The sequence below is a fragment of the Marmota flaviventris genome, chromosome 2 (assembly GCF_047511675.1).
Source record: "Marmota flaviventris isolate mMarFla1 chromosome 2, mMarFla1.hap1, whole genome shotgun sequence".
Lineage (NCBI taxonomy): Eukaryota > Metazoa > Chordata > Mammalia > Rodentia > Sciuridae > Marmota > Marmota flaviventris.
In genome coordinates, this window is record NC_092499.1 from 101686881 (window position 1) to 101709470 (window position 22590).

Genomic DNA, 22590 nt, shown 5'->3' on the forward strand with positions numbered 1-22590 from the left:
CCTGGAACCCCAAGGAATGGAGTCAGTTCTCTCTGGATTGAGACTTCTGTAATCATGAGCCCCCAAACAAAGATTTTCTCCTTAAAACTGTCTTCTCAGGTCTTTTGGTCACATTAGTGAAAAACCTGACTAAAACACAAGGATTTCCTTCTCTCCATATATTCACCAACACCTGTTATTTTTCATCTCTTTGATAATAGCCAATCTAACAGGTATGAGGTGGTAATAGCATTGTGGCTCTAATTTGAATTTGTCTTCTGATTAGAGCTTTTTAAAATGTATTTGTTCACCATTTGTGTGTCTTCTTTTGAGAAATGTCCGTTCAGCTCTTTTGCCTTTTTAAAAAATAGATTATTTTGTTTCTTTGTTCTGAATAGTTTGACTTTCTTTCACTTTTTAGATATTACCCTACTTTATATGATGTATTATTTGCAAATATTTTCTCCAAATTGGTTGTCTCTTCACTCTGATGATTGCTTCCTTTACGGCAGAAACTTATTAGCGTTATGCCATCCATTTGTCTGTTTTGATTTCATTGCTTGTGCTTTTGGGATCTTTTCCAAGAAACCATTTTTTTTTCAGTTTGTTCTTAGTATATAGGAATGATACTAATTTTTGTAAGTTGATTTTGTATCCTACAATTTACTGAAATCCTTTCTAAGATCTGAAAGTGTTTGGGTTCAGTCTTAGAGTATTCTATGTAGAAGATCATATTGTCAGCAAACAAAGACAATTTCTCTTCTTCCTTTTCTATTTGGATAGTACTATGTCTACTATTATGTTGGGCTTCTTTGTCTTGTTTCAGATTTTAAAAGCCACCAGCCTTTCACCACTGAATGTAATGTTGGTTATGGACTTCTTGTATATATCTTTATTGTATTGGGTATATTCCTTCTGTACCAAATTTGCTGACTGCCAGGAGAAGATGTTGAATTTTGTCATATACTTTTCTGAATCTATTGAGATGGCTTTTGTTCTTCATTCATGAGTCATATGTATTGACTTCTATATGTTGAACCATCATTCCAAGGATGAATACCACTTGATCATGATGAATGATTCTTTTAGTGCACTGTTGAATATGGCTTATTAATACTTTGTTGTTGATTTTTGCATTAATGTTCATCAGGTATATTGGCTTATAATTTTTTAAGTATCTTTAGTATGAAGGTAATATTGTCTTAATAAAGAGTTTGGAAGGATTCTTTCTGCTTAAATTTTTCTGAAGAGTTTGAAAATGGTTAGTATTAGTTCTCCCTTAAATGCTTGATTAGAATTCATCAGTGTAGCCTTTGGTGCTGGACTTCACTTTGATGGGAAACTTATAATTACTAATTTAATCTCCTTACTCATTACTGGTCTTCAGATTTCCTATTTCTTCATGATTTAGTCTTGATACATTATGTGTTTCTAATAATTTATCTATTTCTCTAGGTTGTCCAATTTGTTAGCATATGGTTCTTCACAGTTGCATATTATGATGTTTTGTATTTCTGTGCTAGTAATTTTAATATCCTATACTTCATTTCTTATTTGAGTTTACTGATTTCTTTCTTACTTTGTTTGCCGTTTGTTTTTGACTTTCAAAAAATGAGACTTAATTTTGTGACCTTTTAATGTATTATCTGCACTATATTTCATTCCCTGATATTTGGTATTTCCTTCTTCTGCTAACTTTGGGTTTAGCTGGTTCTTTTTTTGGTTTGTTGAGGTGTAATATTAGTTGTTTGTTTATGATCTCTTCCCTTTTTTGATATAGACATTTGTTGCTAAAAACCTTCCTCTTAGTACTGCTTTTGCTGCATCCTGTAAGTTCTGGTATATTCTGTTTCCATTTTGCTTATTTCAAGATATGTTTTAGTTTTCTTTTAATTTTCTTCTTTGACTCAATAGTAATTCAAGAGTATTTTTAAAAATTTTTACATAATTATTGCTTTTCCACTATTCCTCCTATTATTGATTTCTAGGGTTTTTTTTATTTTTTCCTTTTGTGGTGCTGGGGATTGTGCATGTGAGGCAAGTACTCTACCAACTGAGCTATACCCCCAGCCCCTGATTTCTAGTTTTATACCATTGTTGTAAGAAAATACACTTGATATGATTGAGTCTTCTTAAATTTGTTCATTTGTGTGTGTATGTGTGTGTGTGTGTGTGTGTGTGTGTATTATGTATGATCCATCCTAGAGGATGTTCTGTATGCCTTTGAGAAGAATGTGTGCTTTGTTGCTGGGTGGAATGTTCTATACAAGGTGGGATGTCTATTAGGTTCATTTGGTCTGAGGTCTAAAAACTTCAAGTCCATTGTTTCTTTCTATGTATTTTTTTCATTTTGAGATTTTTTTTGGTTCTTTTTAGTTATACATGACAGTAGAATACATTTTGATAAAATTATATATATGCATAGATTATATCTTATTCTAATAGGGAACACATTCTTGTGTATGTACATGATGATGGTATTCACTTAGGTATTTTCATATATGTACATAGGAAAATTATATAAGATTAATTTTACTGTCTTGGATAAAAGATATCCTCTTCAACAAATGGTACTGGGGAAACTGGAAAGCCATGTGTAATAAAATGAAAGTTAACTCCTATCTCTCATCCTGCACAAAAATAAACTCAAAGTGGATCAAAGACCTAGGAATTAGACCAGAAACCCTGTACATACTAGAAGAAAATGTAGGCCTAATACTCCTAATACTTCCTTAAAAAGACTCCTAAAGCACAAGAAATAAAATTAAAAATCAATAAGTGGGATGGCATCAAACTAGAAAGTTTCTTCACAGCAAAGAAAACAATCAAGAGCTTGAAGAGAGAGCCTACACAATGAGAAAAAATCTTTGCCACCTGCACCTCAGATAGGGCATTAATTTCCAGGATATACAAAGAACTCAAGAAACTTCACACCAAAAAAAGCAAATAAACCAATGTTTCTTTATTGATTTTTCTCTTTGGATGATTTGTTTATTATTGAAAATAGATTATCAAAATCCCCTATTACTATTGGGTTATAGTCTATCTCTCCCTTTCTATGTTTTAATATTCTTTACATATTTAGGTGCTCTTCTACTGGGTGTATATGTTTGTAATTATTCTATCCTTTTGCCAAATTGACTCTTTCATTTCAATATTATGACGCTAGTTGACTCTTTTTACAGTTTTTGGTCTCAACATAACTAAAGATATTTCATTTCTCTGTCTGTCTCCACTTGCATAGAATACCTTTTTCCATCCCTTCACTTTTAGCCTGTGATGAGTCCTTACAGGTGAAGTATGTCTCTCATATACAACATACGGCTGGGTCTGGGTCTTGTTTTTCAGTCAGCCACTCTAAGCATTTTAGTTAGACAATTTTATTCATTTATATTTAAAATAATTATTGGTAGAATCAAATTACTAATGCCATTTTATTGTTTTCTATTCTTTTATACATCCTTTGTTTCTACATCTTGCTTTCTTTGTGTTTCATGGCTTTCTGTAGTGGTATGAATCTTCTTATTGTTTGTATATCTATTATAGGCTTTTGCTTTGTGGTTATTTTGAGGCTTATGTAAAATATCTTATACTTGTAACAAGCTATTTTAAGCTGATAGCAAGTTAACTTTGATTGCATACACAAACTGTATATCTAATCATCATTTTACCATGCTTTACCTTTTTTATGTTAAACACACACGCACACACACACACACACACACACACACCGGGGATTGAACCCAGGGAACTCTGCCACTAAGCTACATCCCCAATCCTTTTTATTTTCAAATGGGGTCTCACTAAGTTGCCCAGACTGGACTCCAACTTCCAATCCTCCTGCCCCCTGAGTTGCTAGGATTTCAGGAGTGTTCCTGGCTTATCTTTTGCAGCTTCTGTCTGTTAAAAATCATTGCAACATTAGTTGTTTTTAATAGTTTTGCCTTTTAACCTTTTTACTGAAACTATAATTGACTTACCCATGCCATTATATTATTAGAATTGGATTTGACTTTCTTTTACCAGTGTAAGATTTTAGACTTTCATGTTACTGTCATTCTCTTTTTAAGCTTGAATAACTTCTTTTAGAATTTCTTATAAGGCAGGTCTATTGGTAATAAAGTCTCAGCTTTTGTTTGTCTGAGAAAGGCTTCATCATCATTTCATTTTTGAGAGACAGGATTGCTGAGTACAGGGCTCTTGGTTGGCACAGTTTGTCTCAGGGTTTTGTACTTATTATTATACTCCTTTCTGGCCTACGGGGTTTCCACTGAAGAATATGTCAATACTGTCATAGAACTTCCATTGTACATAAAAATTTGCTTTCCCCTTGTTCATTTCAAGATTCTCTCTTTACCTATAAATTTTGACAATTTGATTATGACATGTCTTATGTTGAGTCTCTGAATTAGTTTTGTGTTCTTCATTCTTCCTGAATTGGGTTTTCTATTTCTTTCCCCAAGATTGAGAAGTTTTCTGCTGTTATTTCTTTGAATATGTTTTGCATGCCTTTCTTTCTCTCTCCCTGTCTCTCTCATTTCCCTTGTGGCACACCATTGATGCTTAATTTATTCCACTTAATGGTATGCCATAAGTTTCTTAGGCTACCTTCACTTTTTTGTTCTTTTTTCTTTTGCTCCTCAGATTGATGATTTCCAGTGACCTGTCTTTAAGTTCACTGAAGCTTTTCTCTGCTTGAGTGAGTTTTCTGTTGAACTCACCTTAGATTTTGAATTTTTTCTGTTAAATTATAATATTTTTTCATCTCTATAATATTCATTTGGTACTCTTTTATTCTTTACACCTCTTTGTTTAAATTATCAGTTTGTTCTTGCATTGCTCTCCTGACTGAGGTGAGCATCTTGGTAGCCATTATTTTGAATTCCTTGTTGGGTAATCATCTATCTCTCTCTAATTCACTTCGATTGTTTTCTGCAGATTTATCTTGTTCTTTTATTTGGAATATATTTCCTTGTTTTTCATTTTCCTGGACTGTCTCTGTTAGATTCTGCACATTAGATAAGACACCTGCCTCTTCTAATTTTAGATAGGCCTCATGTAAGAAATATATCTCACCAATTCATATATCTGGATGTTTTTAAGGTACCTATCAATTTTTTTTGTCCAAACTGCTATCTCAGATTTTAGTGGCATTCTGAAAATTAAGATGTACCACATCTGAGTATTCCTCAAGATATTAAGGTAGATGTCAGACCTTCCAGATATATCTGGAAAGGTTGGGAGATTGGATGTATTTCAGATCTTTTCATTTTCTCTGATCTAGGCCCAATCAAGAATGCAAAGCCCATTGACCCCCAAAGCTAGGTCATTAAGGAAACAGTCCCTTGGGTGGGATTTACAGAAGTTGTGGCACTGGTTATGGACTAGCTCCATCAAGAAAAAAAAATTAGTAGACCTGAATTTATCACTGGAGTGAGTCAAACATCAGCTCAGGCTGGCATAGGGCTCCTGTTTTTCTGTCCTGCTAGCTACACACTGCAAATTCATTAGAAGACAGGCCATCAAGTTGCCACTGGAAGAATATGCAGGAAACCCTTTCCAGATTTAAAAAAAAAATGTGAGCTACATGTTCCAGTCTCTTCTCCAGTGCTCCCAAGGGGTATAGACCATGTAAAATCACTTTGTTCTGTAATCTAGGGAGATTTGAACCTAGTACCTTCCACTCTCAGAGCTAGGAGTTTTTTAGAGTGTATCAGGTGGAAGCTGCAAAAGTTGGGTCACTCCAATATGAGAATAGAGTCAGTCCTTCCAGGAGACAATAGCCTTGAAATTATTACTGGGCAAGCCAGGAGAGAAGTCTTTGGAGGTATGGATGTACTTCTCAGGCTGCCAATGGATTAGTATAATTATGCTCCTTTAAGTCTATCATGCAAGTTAGTTAGAAGTGAGGCCACCAAGAAGCCACTGAAAGAGTGCATCAGAAACTCCTCCCAACGAGAACCATGAGCTGTTTTTTTTAGTCCCTTCTCTGAACTGCATTCAGGGTATGAAGCACCTGGAAATGGTTGTACACATATTAAACCACTGATTTTTCTCCTATAGTCAGAGAGATTTGTATGTGTCTAGAACCCTCTACTTCTATAATTAGTGAATTAAAAGCCAAACCATGGGGAACCTTAAAGTTGGGGTGCTATATGTGAGGCTCAAACCCTCCCTACTCTCCATGAGGAGAAGCAGGTGTCAGGGATTAATTTCTCCATTGCATGTCAAATACCTGGGGAAACATCTGTGTTGCAGTGTGTCTCAGCTTTTCTTACTGGTTCACTGTGAATGTTTTCAATTTGTCAAGTGGATAGGAGTTGTCAAGTAGATAGGAGTCTCTAAAACAGTTTCTGACTTTCACAGGGAAGTGATCCATTAGTAGGTGTGTATTTGTGCATTCATGGTTAGAGGGAGACTTAGGAACCTCCATTCTACCATCTTGCTGATATTAGCACCTACAAATTAATTAACTCAAAATATTCCACCACAGCTTTTCCCTATATGAAGGGAGAGCAAAGGAGTCTGGATAAAACCTACATAAGAGGGGGAAGAAGGGAATGGAAGGCCAAAAGATAAGCTTAGTTCCCTAAAGAGAAAGACTACCTACATATGAAAAGGATGGGTAAGGACCATCATAAGTACATAAAGGAGGCAGAACTGAAGGTGTAAAGTTGTCTATAATACTATCACTCCTTGGAAGTGTTCAAAATAAATAGTCTTCTTTCTGGGTGGGTAAGAGGTAAAAGGAGTAGAGAGAGCTGGGATCCTGAAAGATAAGAAAGAACCAAAATATAAGAAGACATATAACCCCTCCTATCACTATAAAAAATGTCATCTATTAAAGAATCCACAGTTTTTTATATTCATTCTCATGTAAATAGTAGGCTTATAAAGTTATGAATTACAGTTCTTACAGAAAAGCAATAGACAAGTCTTCCTCTATTCCAAGCCACTCTCAGAAGAAAATAACAAATAGCAAATGAGAACAAAAACATCTCAAATGACAAAAATTGCCACCCTCAACCCCCCTTAGTAAAACCCATGAATCAGAACAAACATAGCACTGCAAACTGAATGACATGATCTTCAAGCAAGTGCTTGGGGATATGAAAACTCCTGAATCAGAAATTCAGGTTTTTTTTTAAAGGAAGTATACCCCAAAAAAGAAGGATGAAAGGAAGGAAGGGGAAAAGGGAGGTAAATGACAGGGGAGTGGGGGAATGAAAATTGAACTCAAGGAAGAATGAAAAAATCCCCTCACAAATAAAATTTAAATTGCCAAGAACCCAAAGGGGGCTGGGGTTGTGGCTCAGTGGTAGAGCACTTGCTTAGCATGCGTGAGGCCCTGGGTTCAATCCTCAATACCACATAAAGATAAATAAATAAAATAAAGTTATTGTGTTCATCTACAACTAAAAAAAATTTTAAAAGAACAAAAAAAAATCAAATAAAAATGTAATATGGTACCTTGCAGAAAGATGGGAAAATAACCACAAGAATGAAAATAAAATTTATAAACAGAACAAAACAATATTTTTCAATTGTTGAAAGGGAAGAAAGTTAAGGAATATCTAATATGTAAAATTGGAATTTCTGAAGAAACAAAACAAAGGAATAAAACTTCATTCTAAACTGAAACAAAACTCTGTGAAAGCAATCAAACAAAAAGAAATCTCAAGGCAACATTCTGTCAGAGCCCACTGAGTAATGAAAAATCAAGCTGGAATGAGCAACTCTGAAAATGATCCTAGCAAATTATTACAGATATCCTTGGGATTTTTAGGCACAACTGAATAATAATTTATAAGATCTAAAAACAAAAATTGAACAGACACTTCTCAGAAGAGGACAACCAATTAACAAATATATGAAAAAATGCTCATCATCTCTAGCTATCAGAAAAATGCAAATCAAAACTACTCTAAGATATCATTTCACTTCAGTCAGAATGGCAGCTATTATGAAGACAAACAACAATAAATGTTGGCAAGGATGTGAGGGAAAAGGCACACTCATACATTGCTGGTGGCACTGCAAATTGGTGCAGCCAGTTTGGAAAGCAGTATGGAGATTCCTTGGAAAACTGGAAATGGAATCACCATTTGACCCAGCTATCTCTTTCCTCAGTCTATACCCAAAGGACTTAAAAACAGCATTTTACAGGGACACAGCCACATCAATGTTTACATCAGCACAATTCACAATAGCTAAACTGTAGAACCAACCTAGATGCTCCTCGGTAGAGAAATGGATTAAAAAAATATGGCATACATACACAGTGGAATATTACTCAGCAATAAAAGAGAATAAAATCATGGCATTTGCAGGTAAACGGATGGTGTTGGAGAAAATAGTGCTAAGTTAGCCAATCCCCAAAAAATAAATGCTGAATATTTTCTCTGATATAAGGTGACTGACCCATGATGGGGTAGGGAGGGGGGAACATGGAAGGAATAGACGAACTCTAAATAGGGCATAGGGGTGGAAGGGAAAGGTAGAGGGTAGGGGGTTAGCAATGATGGTGGGATGTGATAGACATCATTATCGAAAAAACATGTATGAAGACATGAACTGGTGTGAACATACTTTATATACAAACAGAGATATGAAAAATTGTGCTCTATATGTGTAATAAGAATTATAATGCATTCCACTGTCATGTATTTAAAAATAAAATCAATAAAAAATAAAATAAAAATTAGATTTCCATCAGATTTTAAGGAAAACATGCAAAGAAGGCAATAATCAATACAGCAGTATTTTGAAAACATTCAGATGAAAAGTGGTGAACCTATAGCAAAAGCTATAGGACCAAAAATGTATTTGAAATTCAAGAACTCAGGGACTACTGCCCTTAGGGGTTCATTATGAATCTGTTAGTGAATGAGCTTCATATAACCAAGAGATGACTGTGGGAACACAAACCAAAGGATTGATGATGGATGCTTAACAGGTTTAGAGCTGAGACTACAATGAAGATGTCAAAGCTCTTGACAGCAGCAACACAGTGTTCTTCTTTGTTGTATTTTCCATATATAGGATAGTAGATGGTTCATAGTAGATAATCAATAAATATGTGTTGCATAAATGAATGAAATCCACATTTCAATTCTAACTCCAGTTCTAACTGTTATGAAAATACCTATACTGCATCTATTCCAAAGTTTTTGAGTAAAAATGCAAAATAAACATTTTTTTTCTTAATTCCCCTCCTTGCTTTGTGAATTGTCAATTAATGGCTCTAGATTCTTTGGATGACTAAATTTTACCATTATGTTCCAGCCTATTTGCCATCTCTGTTTTTGAACACAGTTTTCCTCCCCATCTCATTTATTTCCTTGTAATTATCCACCTCTATTTCCTAACACCCAGGTACATGGCCCTGCTTCTGACTGCTTCCTAATTTCCAAAGTCTGTGGCTCACAGATGTCATCAAGTATTTTCCATGGAGTGATTGCTTACTCACCAGTCTAACTTTGTGTTTGAAGATCTAGACCAGAATTCTAAGTAGGTGTATTAGAACACGTAGCTCTGAGGTATATATAGCCCCTTCATTTTTAGTTTAATTAACCCAGATCTGGTTTCATTCTGGATTTCTCCTAAGAGATTCACTGTGACTAGGGGCAGGACTGTCAACTACTACTCTTGAGTAAAAGGCTTCTTATAGCATCAGTTTCAGTGGCCGTGGAATAATGCAATGTTTTCTTTGATTTTGTTTCTTGGCTTTTTTTCCCTTGTGTTTTTCTAAGACTTACTTATTAGAAATGTGTCATGAAAGAAACTTCTTTGTGTTCTTTCTTACCCTACACAAAATTAATAATATTTCTTCCTCAGTAGTCAGTGATCTTAAGAAATTTGAATACTGTAATTTACTATTATGATTAATTTTTCCTCTTTGCCCATTTTCATTTATTAAAGATTTTTGTTAATCCAAATTGGTTTTTCCTAACATGCTATACATCATTGGTAAATATTTAAATTTTATTTCTTCAAACTTTATATCTTGTTAATATCACAGTTAACTTTTGGCTGCCAGAATTTTAGATGATATTTCATCTTCAAAGATATGCTGTTATAAGACCTTGGTAAAACCTATCTAAATGGAAAAGGGTAAACTCTTTTTCTACCTTGTTTTTTTCTTGTACTTACTTGGTTTGGCATTCTAGGAATAAATGAGAACCCATCATGTATCTATACACACTAATACAAATGTATAGTACCTTGGATTGAGGTGTGTGTGTGTTTATAATGAACTGATATACTCTTATTTTTGGACTCAGGTTTCTGGGTGGTAAGCTTTTGTGTTTGTGAGCATGCACTATATAACAAAACATCACATACCTTGAATCTGAGCACTGGCTTTTTATATGATTTTTCTTCCAAACATTCCATATTACCACCTAAAAGAAATAGAGTGTGCTATCAAACACTAAGAGGAATATTTAAGATAGTACTTGCAAAATTGTATGCTCTTGACTACAGGATAATGCAGAGTTTTATGAAATGAAGTAATGTCACAAATTAAAGAATGAAAAATGACACTGTGATAATGACAACACATTTGCTTTGGGCATGAGAATGGGTTGAATGTATACCATTTATACCATTTAAACAAATACATCATTGTACATTTCTACACTATACATAAAACCCTATATGTGTTAGTTAGGAGCCTTTAGGGGACGCCTCTTATACAAATTATGATACCCATGTGTAAACATTAACTTTGTGGGGGAAATAAAAAACCCTCTCTCCAAGTAAATGCTAATAAGCCCAATCCAAAGGGAAATAGTCATATGTTTCTAAATTGCCAAGCATTTTCTTTGTATAATTTTAAGGAAGTATTTTTGGTTTAGTAGTAAAATATATTTCTCATTGAATTTCAGATATTAAATTTTGTACAAAATTATGATGCTTCAGTTTGGAAAACTAATTAAATCTTTTATTATAAATAAAATGAGCTAGTTGAATCTTCATTGCCAAATTTAAAATGTAGGAGGATTGATGGGTAAATAAATTCTAGGAGTCATTCTTATCATATGAGTTTGATAAAAATTTGTTAATGTATGTAAACCATTGAGCAGAAATAATTTCAGCAAATATTAAGTTAATTTGAAGTATACTTTTGAATTTGATATTATAATCTCTTACATTGACACTTGGTAGGCAATTCATAGGATATAATTGTAATTTGAAACATCTTCCTATGTCTGATATGTGATTATGCATTATGAGAAAAATAAAGGAACACATGAGAAAAAATAGATACACAGATTTTGGAACAATAAGAGCTAACTTTTCATAGAATCATTTAAGCAATAATAACTGCTCAGAATATAACTGAGAGCACACAGTAAGAAATAAGTTTCTCAGGATATAAAAAGTGATATCAATCCATCCAAAAAGCCTGTATATTTTATTGCTATGGTTATTTCTCACTCAGAGCCTATACATTTTAATCTTCACAAGTTTGCTTAGCTGTTTTCTTACATGATGGTGAATCATTGCACAGTATGATCAGATAGAGGTACTTAGACTGATTTAGTTCCATAAAATAAGGGGACAGCCTAAATACATGCATATGTATATATGTATGTATGTGTATTAGTCAGTTTCTCATTATTATAAAAAATACCTGACATAGGCAAATATGACAAAGGAAAGAAGTTTATTTAACTCATAATTTTAGAGGCTAAAAGTCTAAAACACCATGGTTCAGGTGCTCATGAGAGTCCTCTCAGCTGTATCACATCATGGCAGTTCTGTGTGTCTGTGTGTCTCTGAGGTCTTTCTCCCTCTCCTTATAAAGCCACTAGCCTTGAATTATAGAATAATTGACCTTATCCAATCTTTTCCCAAAGTCCCCACCTCTAAATACCATAGTTTAATTATGTTTCTATATTCTTAATACCTCAAAAATGGGGACTAAATATCAACACACGAAGTCTTGGGGGTCACTCAAATTACATTGAAACCATAGCAGTATGAATGTACCTTTAAAAAGAAAAAAAAAACAGGAAATTAGAAAGCAAGGTACTGCAGAGGATAATTAATGTGGGAGTCTTAACTTTTGGAAACCTCTGTTGTGATACAACAGAAAATACCATGTGGACTTACTTCACAACAAACAGTTTTTCACAGTACACTGTATTTGTCTAGGTCTGACTTTGGGCAGCTCTCCTGTGACAAGTGGCTCAAGGGCTCAGCCTTCTACCATTCCAGACCTTGTTAACCCCTAGGGCCTTGGAATCTTCATCTGCACCTTCTGCCTTTGTCCAATAGTTGAGAGGAAAGAGAGTACAAGGGACTTCCCAAGAGGAGTTTAGGACAAGGCTAGAATTGGCATACATTCCAATCTCAAATTCAAGGTTGATTGGAAAATGTAGCCTGATCTGTGTACCTGGGATGAAAAGTATATGGTTTGGTAGCAAATCAGTTAAACTTGCTGCAAACACTGAAGTTCATAGTGATTACTCTAAGTCACTGCTTAATAAACAAACAAACAAAAGCTTGAATTTGTCATTTGCTACTGTAGCACAAATTTCAGAGGTGTACCTCATTATGTAGATATGTTGGTCAGCTTTTCGTTGATGTGACAAAATAATTAAATACAACAAATTAAAGGAGGAAAGATTTATTTTGACTTTTGGTTTTAGGAGTTTGAGTCCATGATCAGCTGGCTTCATTGTTTCTGGGCCTGTGGTAGGCAGAGCACATGGTCAAAGATGGGGCATAGCTGGCCACCTCAGTGTGACTGGGAAGCAGAGTGAGAAAGAAGAAGTTAGGGACAAGATATAGTCCCCAAGGGCATATCCCCTAAGGACCCACTTCTTTCAACTAGGTTCTATTTTAGGGTTCCCACCACCTCCCAGTAGTCAATTCAGATACAGTCATCAATGTTAGAACTCTCATGATCCAATCATCTCCCTAAGGTACCACACCTCTACACTGGGAAACAAACCTTTCACACATGAATCTTTGGGGGAATATTCCAGATCCAAACCGTAATACTGGAGTAGACACTTTCTTCCCACTTTTTTTTTGCACTTTCTTCAAGACAGAACATCATCACCAACTAACGCAATATACTACAGATCTCCTATTAGAATGCTGAAGAACATAAGGCTTGTAGAGATGTTGATTACTCATTTGTTGAATTAGTAGAACATGAAAAGTGGGTACAGGTCTCCTATTTCTGTCTAATAACAACAGTAAATATCAGTTCATAGTGTATGATAGAAATGAAACTTAAAGGACTATAAACTAATTCTTATTATTTTGCAAGTAATTTCATGAGAAGGAGTAAACTTGTAGTTAGAAAAGTTTGTTTGTTTGTTTGTTTGTTTAGCAAAGGAACTGGTCAAAACCTGATAGTTTGAGTCATTATATCAGCTAACTTCTTAGAAACCAAAGTGCAGTAGGGGTCTAGCTTAGTGGTAAAGCACCCCTGGGTTCAAACCTCAATACCTAAATAAATAAATAAATAAAATGCATACTCCCCAGACAAAAACAAAACCAGATCCAGTCATCTAGAGAGATCACTGGCATTCTTTTTGCCTACTGTCCCATGTCCATCCTCACTGGGGAGACTTGGGAGATGCAAATCTGAGGAAGTGACCTGGTCAAGGTGCAGCTACAGTACATTAGACACGTAGAAAGTGTTCCTTTCCTGGAGATTAATGCTCTATCTGACGTTCATGTGGCAAAAATTTGCTCTTAAAATGTAGGCTCTCTCTTCACCTCATTGATTGTTTCTTTTGCTGAGAAGAAGCTTTTTAGTTTGAATCCATCCCATTTATTGATTCTTGATTTTATTTCTTGCACTTTAGGAGTCTTTTTAAGGAGTCTTTTTAGGAGTCTTTTTAAGGGTTTTTTAAAGTCGGGGGCCTAATTTGACATGATGGGACTACTTTTTTCTCTCTTAGACACAGAGTCTCTGGTTTAATTCTTTGATCCACTTTGAGTTGAGTTTTGTGCATGAGAGATAGGAGTTTAGTTTAATTTTGCTACATATGGATTTCCAGTTTTCCCAGCACCATTTGTTGAAGAGGCCATCTTTTCTCCAATGTATGTTTTTGGCACCTTTGTCTAGTATGAGACAACTGTATTTATTTGGGTTTGTCTCTGCATCCTCTATTCTGTACCATTGGTCTACATGTCTATTTTGGTGCCAATACTGGATATATAAAGAACTCAAAAAACTTAACATCAAAAAAACAAATAACCAATCAATAAATGGGCTAAGAAGCTGAACAGACACTTCTCAGAAGATATACAATCAATCAACACATATATAAAAAAAGTTCAACATCTCTAGTAATTAGAGAAATGCAAATCAAACTATTCTAAGATGTCATCTCATGCAGTCAGAATGGCAGTTATCAAGAATACAAACAATAGGAAATAGTCCACAATGGTGGGCCAGAGGGAAGCAGTATCTGAGTCGCTCTGTGACCTGGGGTTCAAGTTGTAAGAATATGGCTTCTCTGCCGGCAATAGTCCTGCCCCCTGTGCAGGAAGCACCGTGCTCATCCAGGGCTCCAGGCCTAAGCATCTGAGTAGGACTAGCAGCGGTGGCAGCAGCACCCGCGAAGGACTTTCGGCCACCCACTTGAGCCGAAATTAGAGATGCTGCTCCCATGGAGAACACCCAGCAGCTTCCCAGGAGTAAGAACTCCAGCCACCACCCATGTGTGGATGCCCATCTGCCAACGTGGGGAATCCCCTGGTTGCCACCATCTTGGGACTCTGCAGAAGCCTACAGAATCTCCTACATGTAGAACCTGTCTGCACCCAGAAACTTCACACAGGCTCTAAAGTCAGCCAACACTGCAAGCCACAGAGCTCATCGCTGAACTCATCATCCAACACCATCGCCAGGCTCGCCCCACCTGACCAGACACCCCACCGTTGAAAGCAGGAGCCTCCATCTTGGGTCACCTTCATCACCATCTTCCAGGTATCCAGTTTATCCAGTTTGTAACTCCCCACTCTCCCCAGCAGCCACTAACCCAGAACAGTGTCATCCTGGTTACCTTCACCATCCTGAGGGCAGAGAAACCAGCTAACAACAGAGGACCCCACCTATTGAATGAGAAGGAAAACAGGAAAGTTACTGATAATCAGCCAAAACAAGCCCTGTATCTTCCTTCAAGATTCCCCCCACCCCCTTTTCCCTCTCCCTCTCCTGTCTCTGTCCCTCACATCCCCAACATATGTGAAACCAAGTACTTTGCATGAATTAGGATTTTGAGGTCTGGGATGACTGAATAGTATATTACGTTGTGTTGTGTATTCTTTTTTATTTTTTAATTTTTTTCTTTTTTTCCCACCAATTTCTGCTATTTTAACATTTTAAATTTTTCTTGTATATATGTGTGTTTGTTTTCTGTACTCTACTGTCTTCCCACTTACTTGTCTACCCAAAGATACTTCCTCTCCTTTTTCCTCTTTAGATTTCTCTTTCACACTTCCTAAGGTATAACAACTCTATATCCTCACCTCCTACTCCTCACCCCTGGTTCTTTGTCTACCATCAGAAACTGTAAACCCTTTTATAACCCTACTGAATATCTTGTAGATAATAATTGAATTTACCATATCTGAACATTGTGACCAAACTGTAAATGTCTTATTAGTAAATCTTTGTTTTTTTAGGGTGTATATTGTTTATATTGGAATCTGATAACATTGTCCTTCACCTCAAAGGAGAGGTATTGGATTCCTACAGGGGCACAATAAGCCTATAGGGTAAAATTGGTAATGCCTAGGATGCGCAGTGCTAGAAGGGAAGGCACACAAGCAATATGAAAAGACAAGGGAAGAAAGTGCCCTAAACAAATCAAGACACTTCATTATTAGAATCCATGGCCAGCACAGCAGAAGATTTGACAGAGAAGGAGTTCAGTATGTACATAATTAAAATGTTTTCTGAATTAAAAGATGATATAAGAGAGCAAATACAGGCAGCAAAAGATAATTTTGACAAAGAACTACAAAAACAAATACAGGAAGCAAAAGATTACTTCAATGGGGATATAGAGGTTTTTTTAAAAAAAAAAAAAAAAAAGAAATCCTTGAAATGAAACAATAAACCAAATTAAAAGTTCAATGGAAAGCATCACCAAGAGATTAGAGCACTTAGAAGACAGGACCTAAGACAATGAAGACAAAATATATCATCCTGAAAAGAGTGCATACCACATAATGAAAATGTTAAGAAACCATGAGCCGAACAAACGAGAAATATGGGAAAGCATAAAAAGGCCAAATTTAATAGTTATTGGGATAGAGGAAGGAATACAGTTCTAAACCAAAGGAATGAACAATCTATTCAATGAAATAATATCAGAAAATTTTTTGAACATAAAGGATGAATTGGAAAACCAAATTCAACAGGCTTACAGGACACCAAATGTACAATATCATAACAGATCCACACCAAGGCACATTATAATGAAAATGCCTAGCATACAGAATAAGGAGAGAATATTAAAAGTCATGAAAGAAAAGAATCAGATTACATATAGGGGGAAACCAATTAGACTATGTGCAGATTTTTAAACCCAGACCCTGAAAGCTAGAAGGTCCTGGAACAACATATATCAAGCTCTGAAAGAAAATGGATTACAACCAAGAATCTTATATCCAGCAAAATTAAGCTTTAGATTTGATGATGAAATTAAAGCCTTCTATGATAAACAGAAGTTAAAAGATGTTAAAACTCAAAGGCCTTCACTATAGAACATCATTGGCAAAATGTTCCATGAAGAGGAATTGAAAAACAACAATGAAAATCAGCAAAGGGAGGTTTAATCTAAAGGAAAAATGAGTCAAAAGACAAACCAAGTCAAGTTAAATACCAAAAATAAATAAAATGTCTGGAAATACAAATCATGTCTCAATAATAACCCTGACTGTTAATAACCTAAACTCACCAATCAAAAGACTTAAACTGGCAGATTGGATTTTTTTTAAAGACTCAACAATATGCTGCCTCCAAGAGATTCACCTCATAGGAAAAGACATGCACAGACTGAAGGTTAAAGGTTGGGAAAAATCATACCACTCACATGGACTGTGGAAGCAAGCAGAGGTTTCCATCCTCATATCAAATAAAGTAGACTTCAAAGTTAATCAAAAGGGATAAAGAAGGAAACAATTCATCAACAAGATATAACAATAACAGATTTATATGCCCCAAACAATGGAGCATCTACGTTCATCAAACATAATCTTCTCAGGTTCACATTTCTTAAATAGACCACAACACAATAATTCTGGGTGATTTTAACACACATCTTTCACCACTGGATAGCTCTTCCAAAAACAAAAGAAACTATGGATCTCAGTAATACAATCAATAACTTAGACTTAACTGACATATATAGACTATATCATCCTTCAATGAGAGAATACACTTTCTTCTCAGCAGTACATGGATCCTTCTCTAAAATAGACCATATACTATGCCTCAAAGCAACTCTTACCAAATACAAAAAAGTAGAGATATTACCCCGCATTCTATCAGATCATAATGGAATGAAATTAGAAATCAATGATAAAATAAGAAAATAAAAGCTACTCCAATGCCTAGAGATTAAATAATATGCTACTGAATGAATAATGGGCTGCAAAAGATATCAAGGAGGACATAAAAAGATTCTTAGAGGTGAATGAGAACACAGATACAATGTATCAAAATCTCTGGGACACTATGAAGGCAGTACTAGGAGAAAAGTTCATTGCATGGAGTTTATTCCTTAAAAAAAGAAAAAGTCAACAAATAAATGACTTAACATTACATCTCAAAATCTTAGAAAAAGAAGAACAAATCAACACCAAAAGCATAAGACATGAAATAATTAGAATTATAGCTGAAATCAATGAAATTGAAACAAAAGAAATAATTGAAAAAATTGACAAAACAAAATGTTGATTCTTTGAAAAAATAAATAAAATTGACAGACTCTTAGCCATGCTAATAGAAAGAAGGAGAGAAAAAAACTCAAATTATTAATGTGATGAAAAAGAAAATATCATGACAGACATTACAGAAATACAGAGATAATTGGAAATTATTTTGAAAACTTGTGCTACAATAAAATAGAAAATATCAAAGGCATCAAAACATTTCTAGAGTTATATGATTTGCCCAAATTGAATAAGGATGATATACACAATTTAAACAGATCGATTTCAAGTGACAAAATAGAAAATGCCATCAGAAGTCTTCCAACCAAGAAAAGCCCAGGACTAGATGGATACACAGCCGAGTTCTATAATATCTTTAAAGAGGAACTAATACCAATACTCCTCAATTTATTTCAGGAAATAGAAAACGAGAGAGCACTTCCAAACTCATTCTATGAGGCCAATGTCACCCTGATTCCAAAACCAGGCAAAGACACATCAAAGAAAGAAAACTTCAGATGAATATCTCTAATGAATATGGATGCAGAAATTTTCAATAAAATTCTGGCAAATCAAACACGAAAACATATCAAAAGTAGTGCACCATAATCAAGTGGGGTTCATTCCATAGATGCAAGGTTTGTTCAACATATGGAAATCAATAAATGTAATTCATCACATCAATAGACTTAAACATAAGAACTATATGATCATCTCAATAGATGAAGAAAGAGCATTGGACAAAATGTAGCATCCCCTCATGTCCAAAAACTAGGGATAACAGGAACATTTCTTAACATTGTAAAAGCTATCTATGCTAAGCCCCAGGCCAACATTATTCTAAATGGAGAAAAATTGAAGGCATTCCCTCTAAAAACTGGAACAAGACAGGGATTTCCTCTTTCACCACTTCTATTTAACATAGTTCTTGAAACACTAGCCAGAGTAATTAGACAGAAGGAAGAAATTAAAGGGATATATATAGGTAAAGAAGAACTCAAATTAGCACTATTTGCCAATGATATGATTTTATACCTAGAAGACTTAAAATATTCTACCCGAAAACTTCTAGAACTAGTAAATGAATGCAGCAAAGTAGTAGAATACAAAATCAACACCCATAAATCAAAGGCATTTCTGTATATCAGTGACAAATCCTCTAAAAGAGAAACGAGGAAAACTACCCCATTTATAATAGCCTCAAAAAAAATATTTGGGAATCAACCTAACAAAAGAGGTGAAAGACCTCTACAACAAAAACTATAGAACACTAAAGAAAGAAATTAAGACCTTAGAAGATGGAAAGATTTCCCTTTTTCTTGGATTGGCAGAATTAATATTGTCAAAATGACCATTAATATTGTCAAAATGACCATATTACCAATATTTTATAAATAGATGTAATTTAAAGTAAACTTAAAAATATATTTTAGAGTTAAAATTTAATTGAAGTTCATGCATCTAAATTTTAAAATATAAAGCAATTTACACTTCTAGCATTCAATGTCGATTTAATTGGCAGAAAATCAATATCAGATTTCATGTATATTACACCTGGAACTACGCATATACAAACCTAAAAGTAATATGAATTATGTTTTATTCAAAATATTCCCCATCTATCGTGTGTATCCGTTTTGATTCATGAATACCTTCAGAAGCATTAGTTGGAATTAAATAAAAGTAAAACGTGTGTCAATTAACTTAAAAATCATAGTTTATTACGCAACAATATATTACATTTCAGTTGTCCAGGGTAGAACTTGGCATGTTAGTTTGCCATATACCTCACCTATGTGCTTTCACAGTGCAAGTTTCTCCCCACACTCCAAAGCAGTTTTTCTACTGGTCATCTGGAACAGCTTGCCACAGTTTGTAGCATTTGGACGTAGTCAACTTTTATGTTTTAGAACTTAGGGCAAAAGATGGTCCAGAATGCTTTTTTTCTGGGGTTCAGAGGGTATTAATCAAAAATTCAGGTGTTGCTAGTCATGAGAGAAGATATTTAGCATTCCAGCTTGCTTTCTACAGCACCAAGAATGGGATCCCACATGATTGAGGAGCCATGAGCCACTTAATTTGTGATATGTTGAGACCTCTAAATGTGTGGGTAAAGGGTAAGGACCTCACCATGTTGTGTTGCAGGGTAGTATTGTGTTAAGTTCCTACCTATGAATTTTTCCTTTTAAGAAATGAAGGGATACTAGATATTTAACAGGATAGGCTGGGAGAAAACCAACATCAAAAGGTGAAAAAGATGAGCTGGGGTGTGGCTCAGAAGTAGAGCGCTTGCCTAGCATGCGTGAGGCACTGGGTTTGATCCTCAGCACCACATAAGTATAAAATAAAGATATTGTGTCCACCTATAACTAAATAAATAAATAAATAAGGTGAAAAAGAATGAAATACATTTGGAGATAGCTGAATCAAAACATCTTGTTCATAATTTTGCTTGGTGGTTGGCTTATAAGTACTAGTTTATTACTGTTGTTTCTTTGTGAGTACATATATCTGTGCTTCTCTCTCTTTCTCCTGACATATTGTCTTGAATTAATCTTTGTTGAGAGCATTTTAAAACGTTTGATTTGGGGTTGTAATCTTTCTTTTGTATACGATAGGAGTTTAAGTCCCTCTATAGACAGGTTTTAGAAAACAGGGATAACCTAAATCTTTTCATAACAATTTAATTGCTTCAATTAGTATTTTCAGAATTCAGCCCAGAATGTAATATAGAATGTTTTTACTATGAATCAAAGCCTTGAGCTTAGTGGAGAATCATCGATCTCCAACAGAACTTCTCAAAGCATATTGTCAATCTGAATATAGCTAGGGATATTTTGGGTTTGAGTTTGGTTGTGTTTATAATTTAGCCAGAATTGGCCAAGATAATATGGGGCAGGGGGGAATCAACATGTTCAGTAGCATTATTACATGTCTCTCCTCCCTAGTTTTTATAAGTCCAGGTCATAAAAACAGTTTTAAGCTATATTTTTCAAGCAAGATGGAAAATAATGTCACATATTAGTAAAACTCTTCTAACAAAATATCAAAAAAGCTATAGGATGCAAAATAATTTTAGTTGAACTTAAAAGGTAAAGAAAAAAATCATATGGCTGATTGAGATATCTTTTCTTTTTAACTTTCTTAATATTTTAAGTATTAAATAATTAGGCCAGAAATGTTATCTACATATTCACATGTTCTGTACTAATCAGTGAATATGATGCCTAGTTTGAATCATGTTTTATCCATGCTTAGAGGTCTTATTCTGTCACTTTGCATCTGGCTAAAAGAAGTCAAAATATGAACGTTTGCTGATAAATGGAAAAATCTTAAGTATGCTCTTATACTTTAAGCCTATCAAAATTCTCACCTTTTTAGCAGGACTTATTAGAACATTCAAGTTATTTCACATTGTTGCTTGAGATGCCATTATTTTTGCATTTTGAAATTTCAGGTCTGCCTTCAGCAATTTACTTTGCCTTTACCTCTAATACACTCTTCTCTTCTTGTTATAAATACCACTAATCTACCTCTATAGGTAGATTGGAGTACAGCAGCACCGTTGGCAAACCAAACTTTATTAATTGTTTGATGTTATCTGTTATAGAACATGAGAAGCAGCGATTATGCAAGAGCACCGATTATATGAATTTGCATTTCAAAGTGAAATGGTTTTATAATGAATATGTGCGCGAACTTCCTGCCTTCAAGGATGCTGTTCCTGAATACTCCTTGTAAGTACTGATTTTCAACACCCCCCCCCAGTTTGTTCTCAATTCACAGTTCTGTAAAATTACAGCTGAATTGTGTAGCACTAAAATCTCCTCACATAGTTTTCATTTAAAAACAGACAGTTCTGTCATAAAGTTAACATTAAAAGATTTGTATCTCTTTGAGCCATATTTAATTGAATGGTGTTGCATTTTTGAGTATCTTTTATTTGTATATTCAATACAGAGAGAGAAAGAAATAAACACTAAGAAATTGTTTATATGACGACATTACTTCCTATTGAAAGTGCTAGAATGCAAGATTTCCTAATGAGGGTGGTTATATATTGATCTATATCATCAGATTTTTCTCTTTTACTTGAGCATCTATCTTAGAAATTCACATTTCTAAATTGGAAATCATTATTTAGCCAGTAAATTTTATTTGCATTAGAAATCTATATCATTTCATTTAAGGGTTCTTCCATGTCACTGTACCAAGTGCTACAAGGCAATAATGCAAAAGAGGAAGAGCTTGCTCTCTACGGGGCTGATACTCAGGAGATATAAGTACAAAAATCATGAAAAAGCAAGGCAAATGAAACAAGTATTAACTTAAGAAGCATAAACAAAGTATCATAGGGTCTCAGAGAAGAGAGACCTTACCCTTGTTGGGGAACTTTGCATGATATTTGTGAATGGGATAGCATTTAATGTAGACTTTGAAAAGTTGGTCAGGTTATGGCAAGAAAAGGGAGAAAAACATTAAGATAGAAATGAAAGTTGTGATTATAGTCATGTATTTTGAAATATGTTGGCTATGGTTCATAAGAAATAGTGTTATTCTAGTGAGACAGGGTATTTCATGTTTTGAATGTTTTGAATCATGTTTTATCCATGCTTAGAGGTCTAATTCTGTAAGTAGAAATGAAATCAGAAGAAAGTGATATAGGAAAAGTAATTTTGAAAAAAGATCATTGTA

At 34.6% G+C, this 22590-nt stretch overlaps 1 protein-coding gene across 2 annotated transcripts in view; it reads left to right on the forward strand.

Moving 5' to 3' along the window:
- Unc13c (unc-13 homolog C) overlaps positions 1-22590 on the forward strand; it is a 562417-nt gene that overhangs the window by 401427 nt on the left and 138400 nt on the right. For both annotated transcript variants that reach the window (XM_027925904.2, XM_071607322.1), the window contains one exon: positions 21506-21632. In XM_027925904.2, the coding sequence (XP_027781705.2) occupies positions 21506-21632 (127 nt within the window). The remainder of the gene's footprint in view (positions 1-21505; positions 21633-22590) is intronic.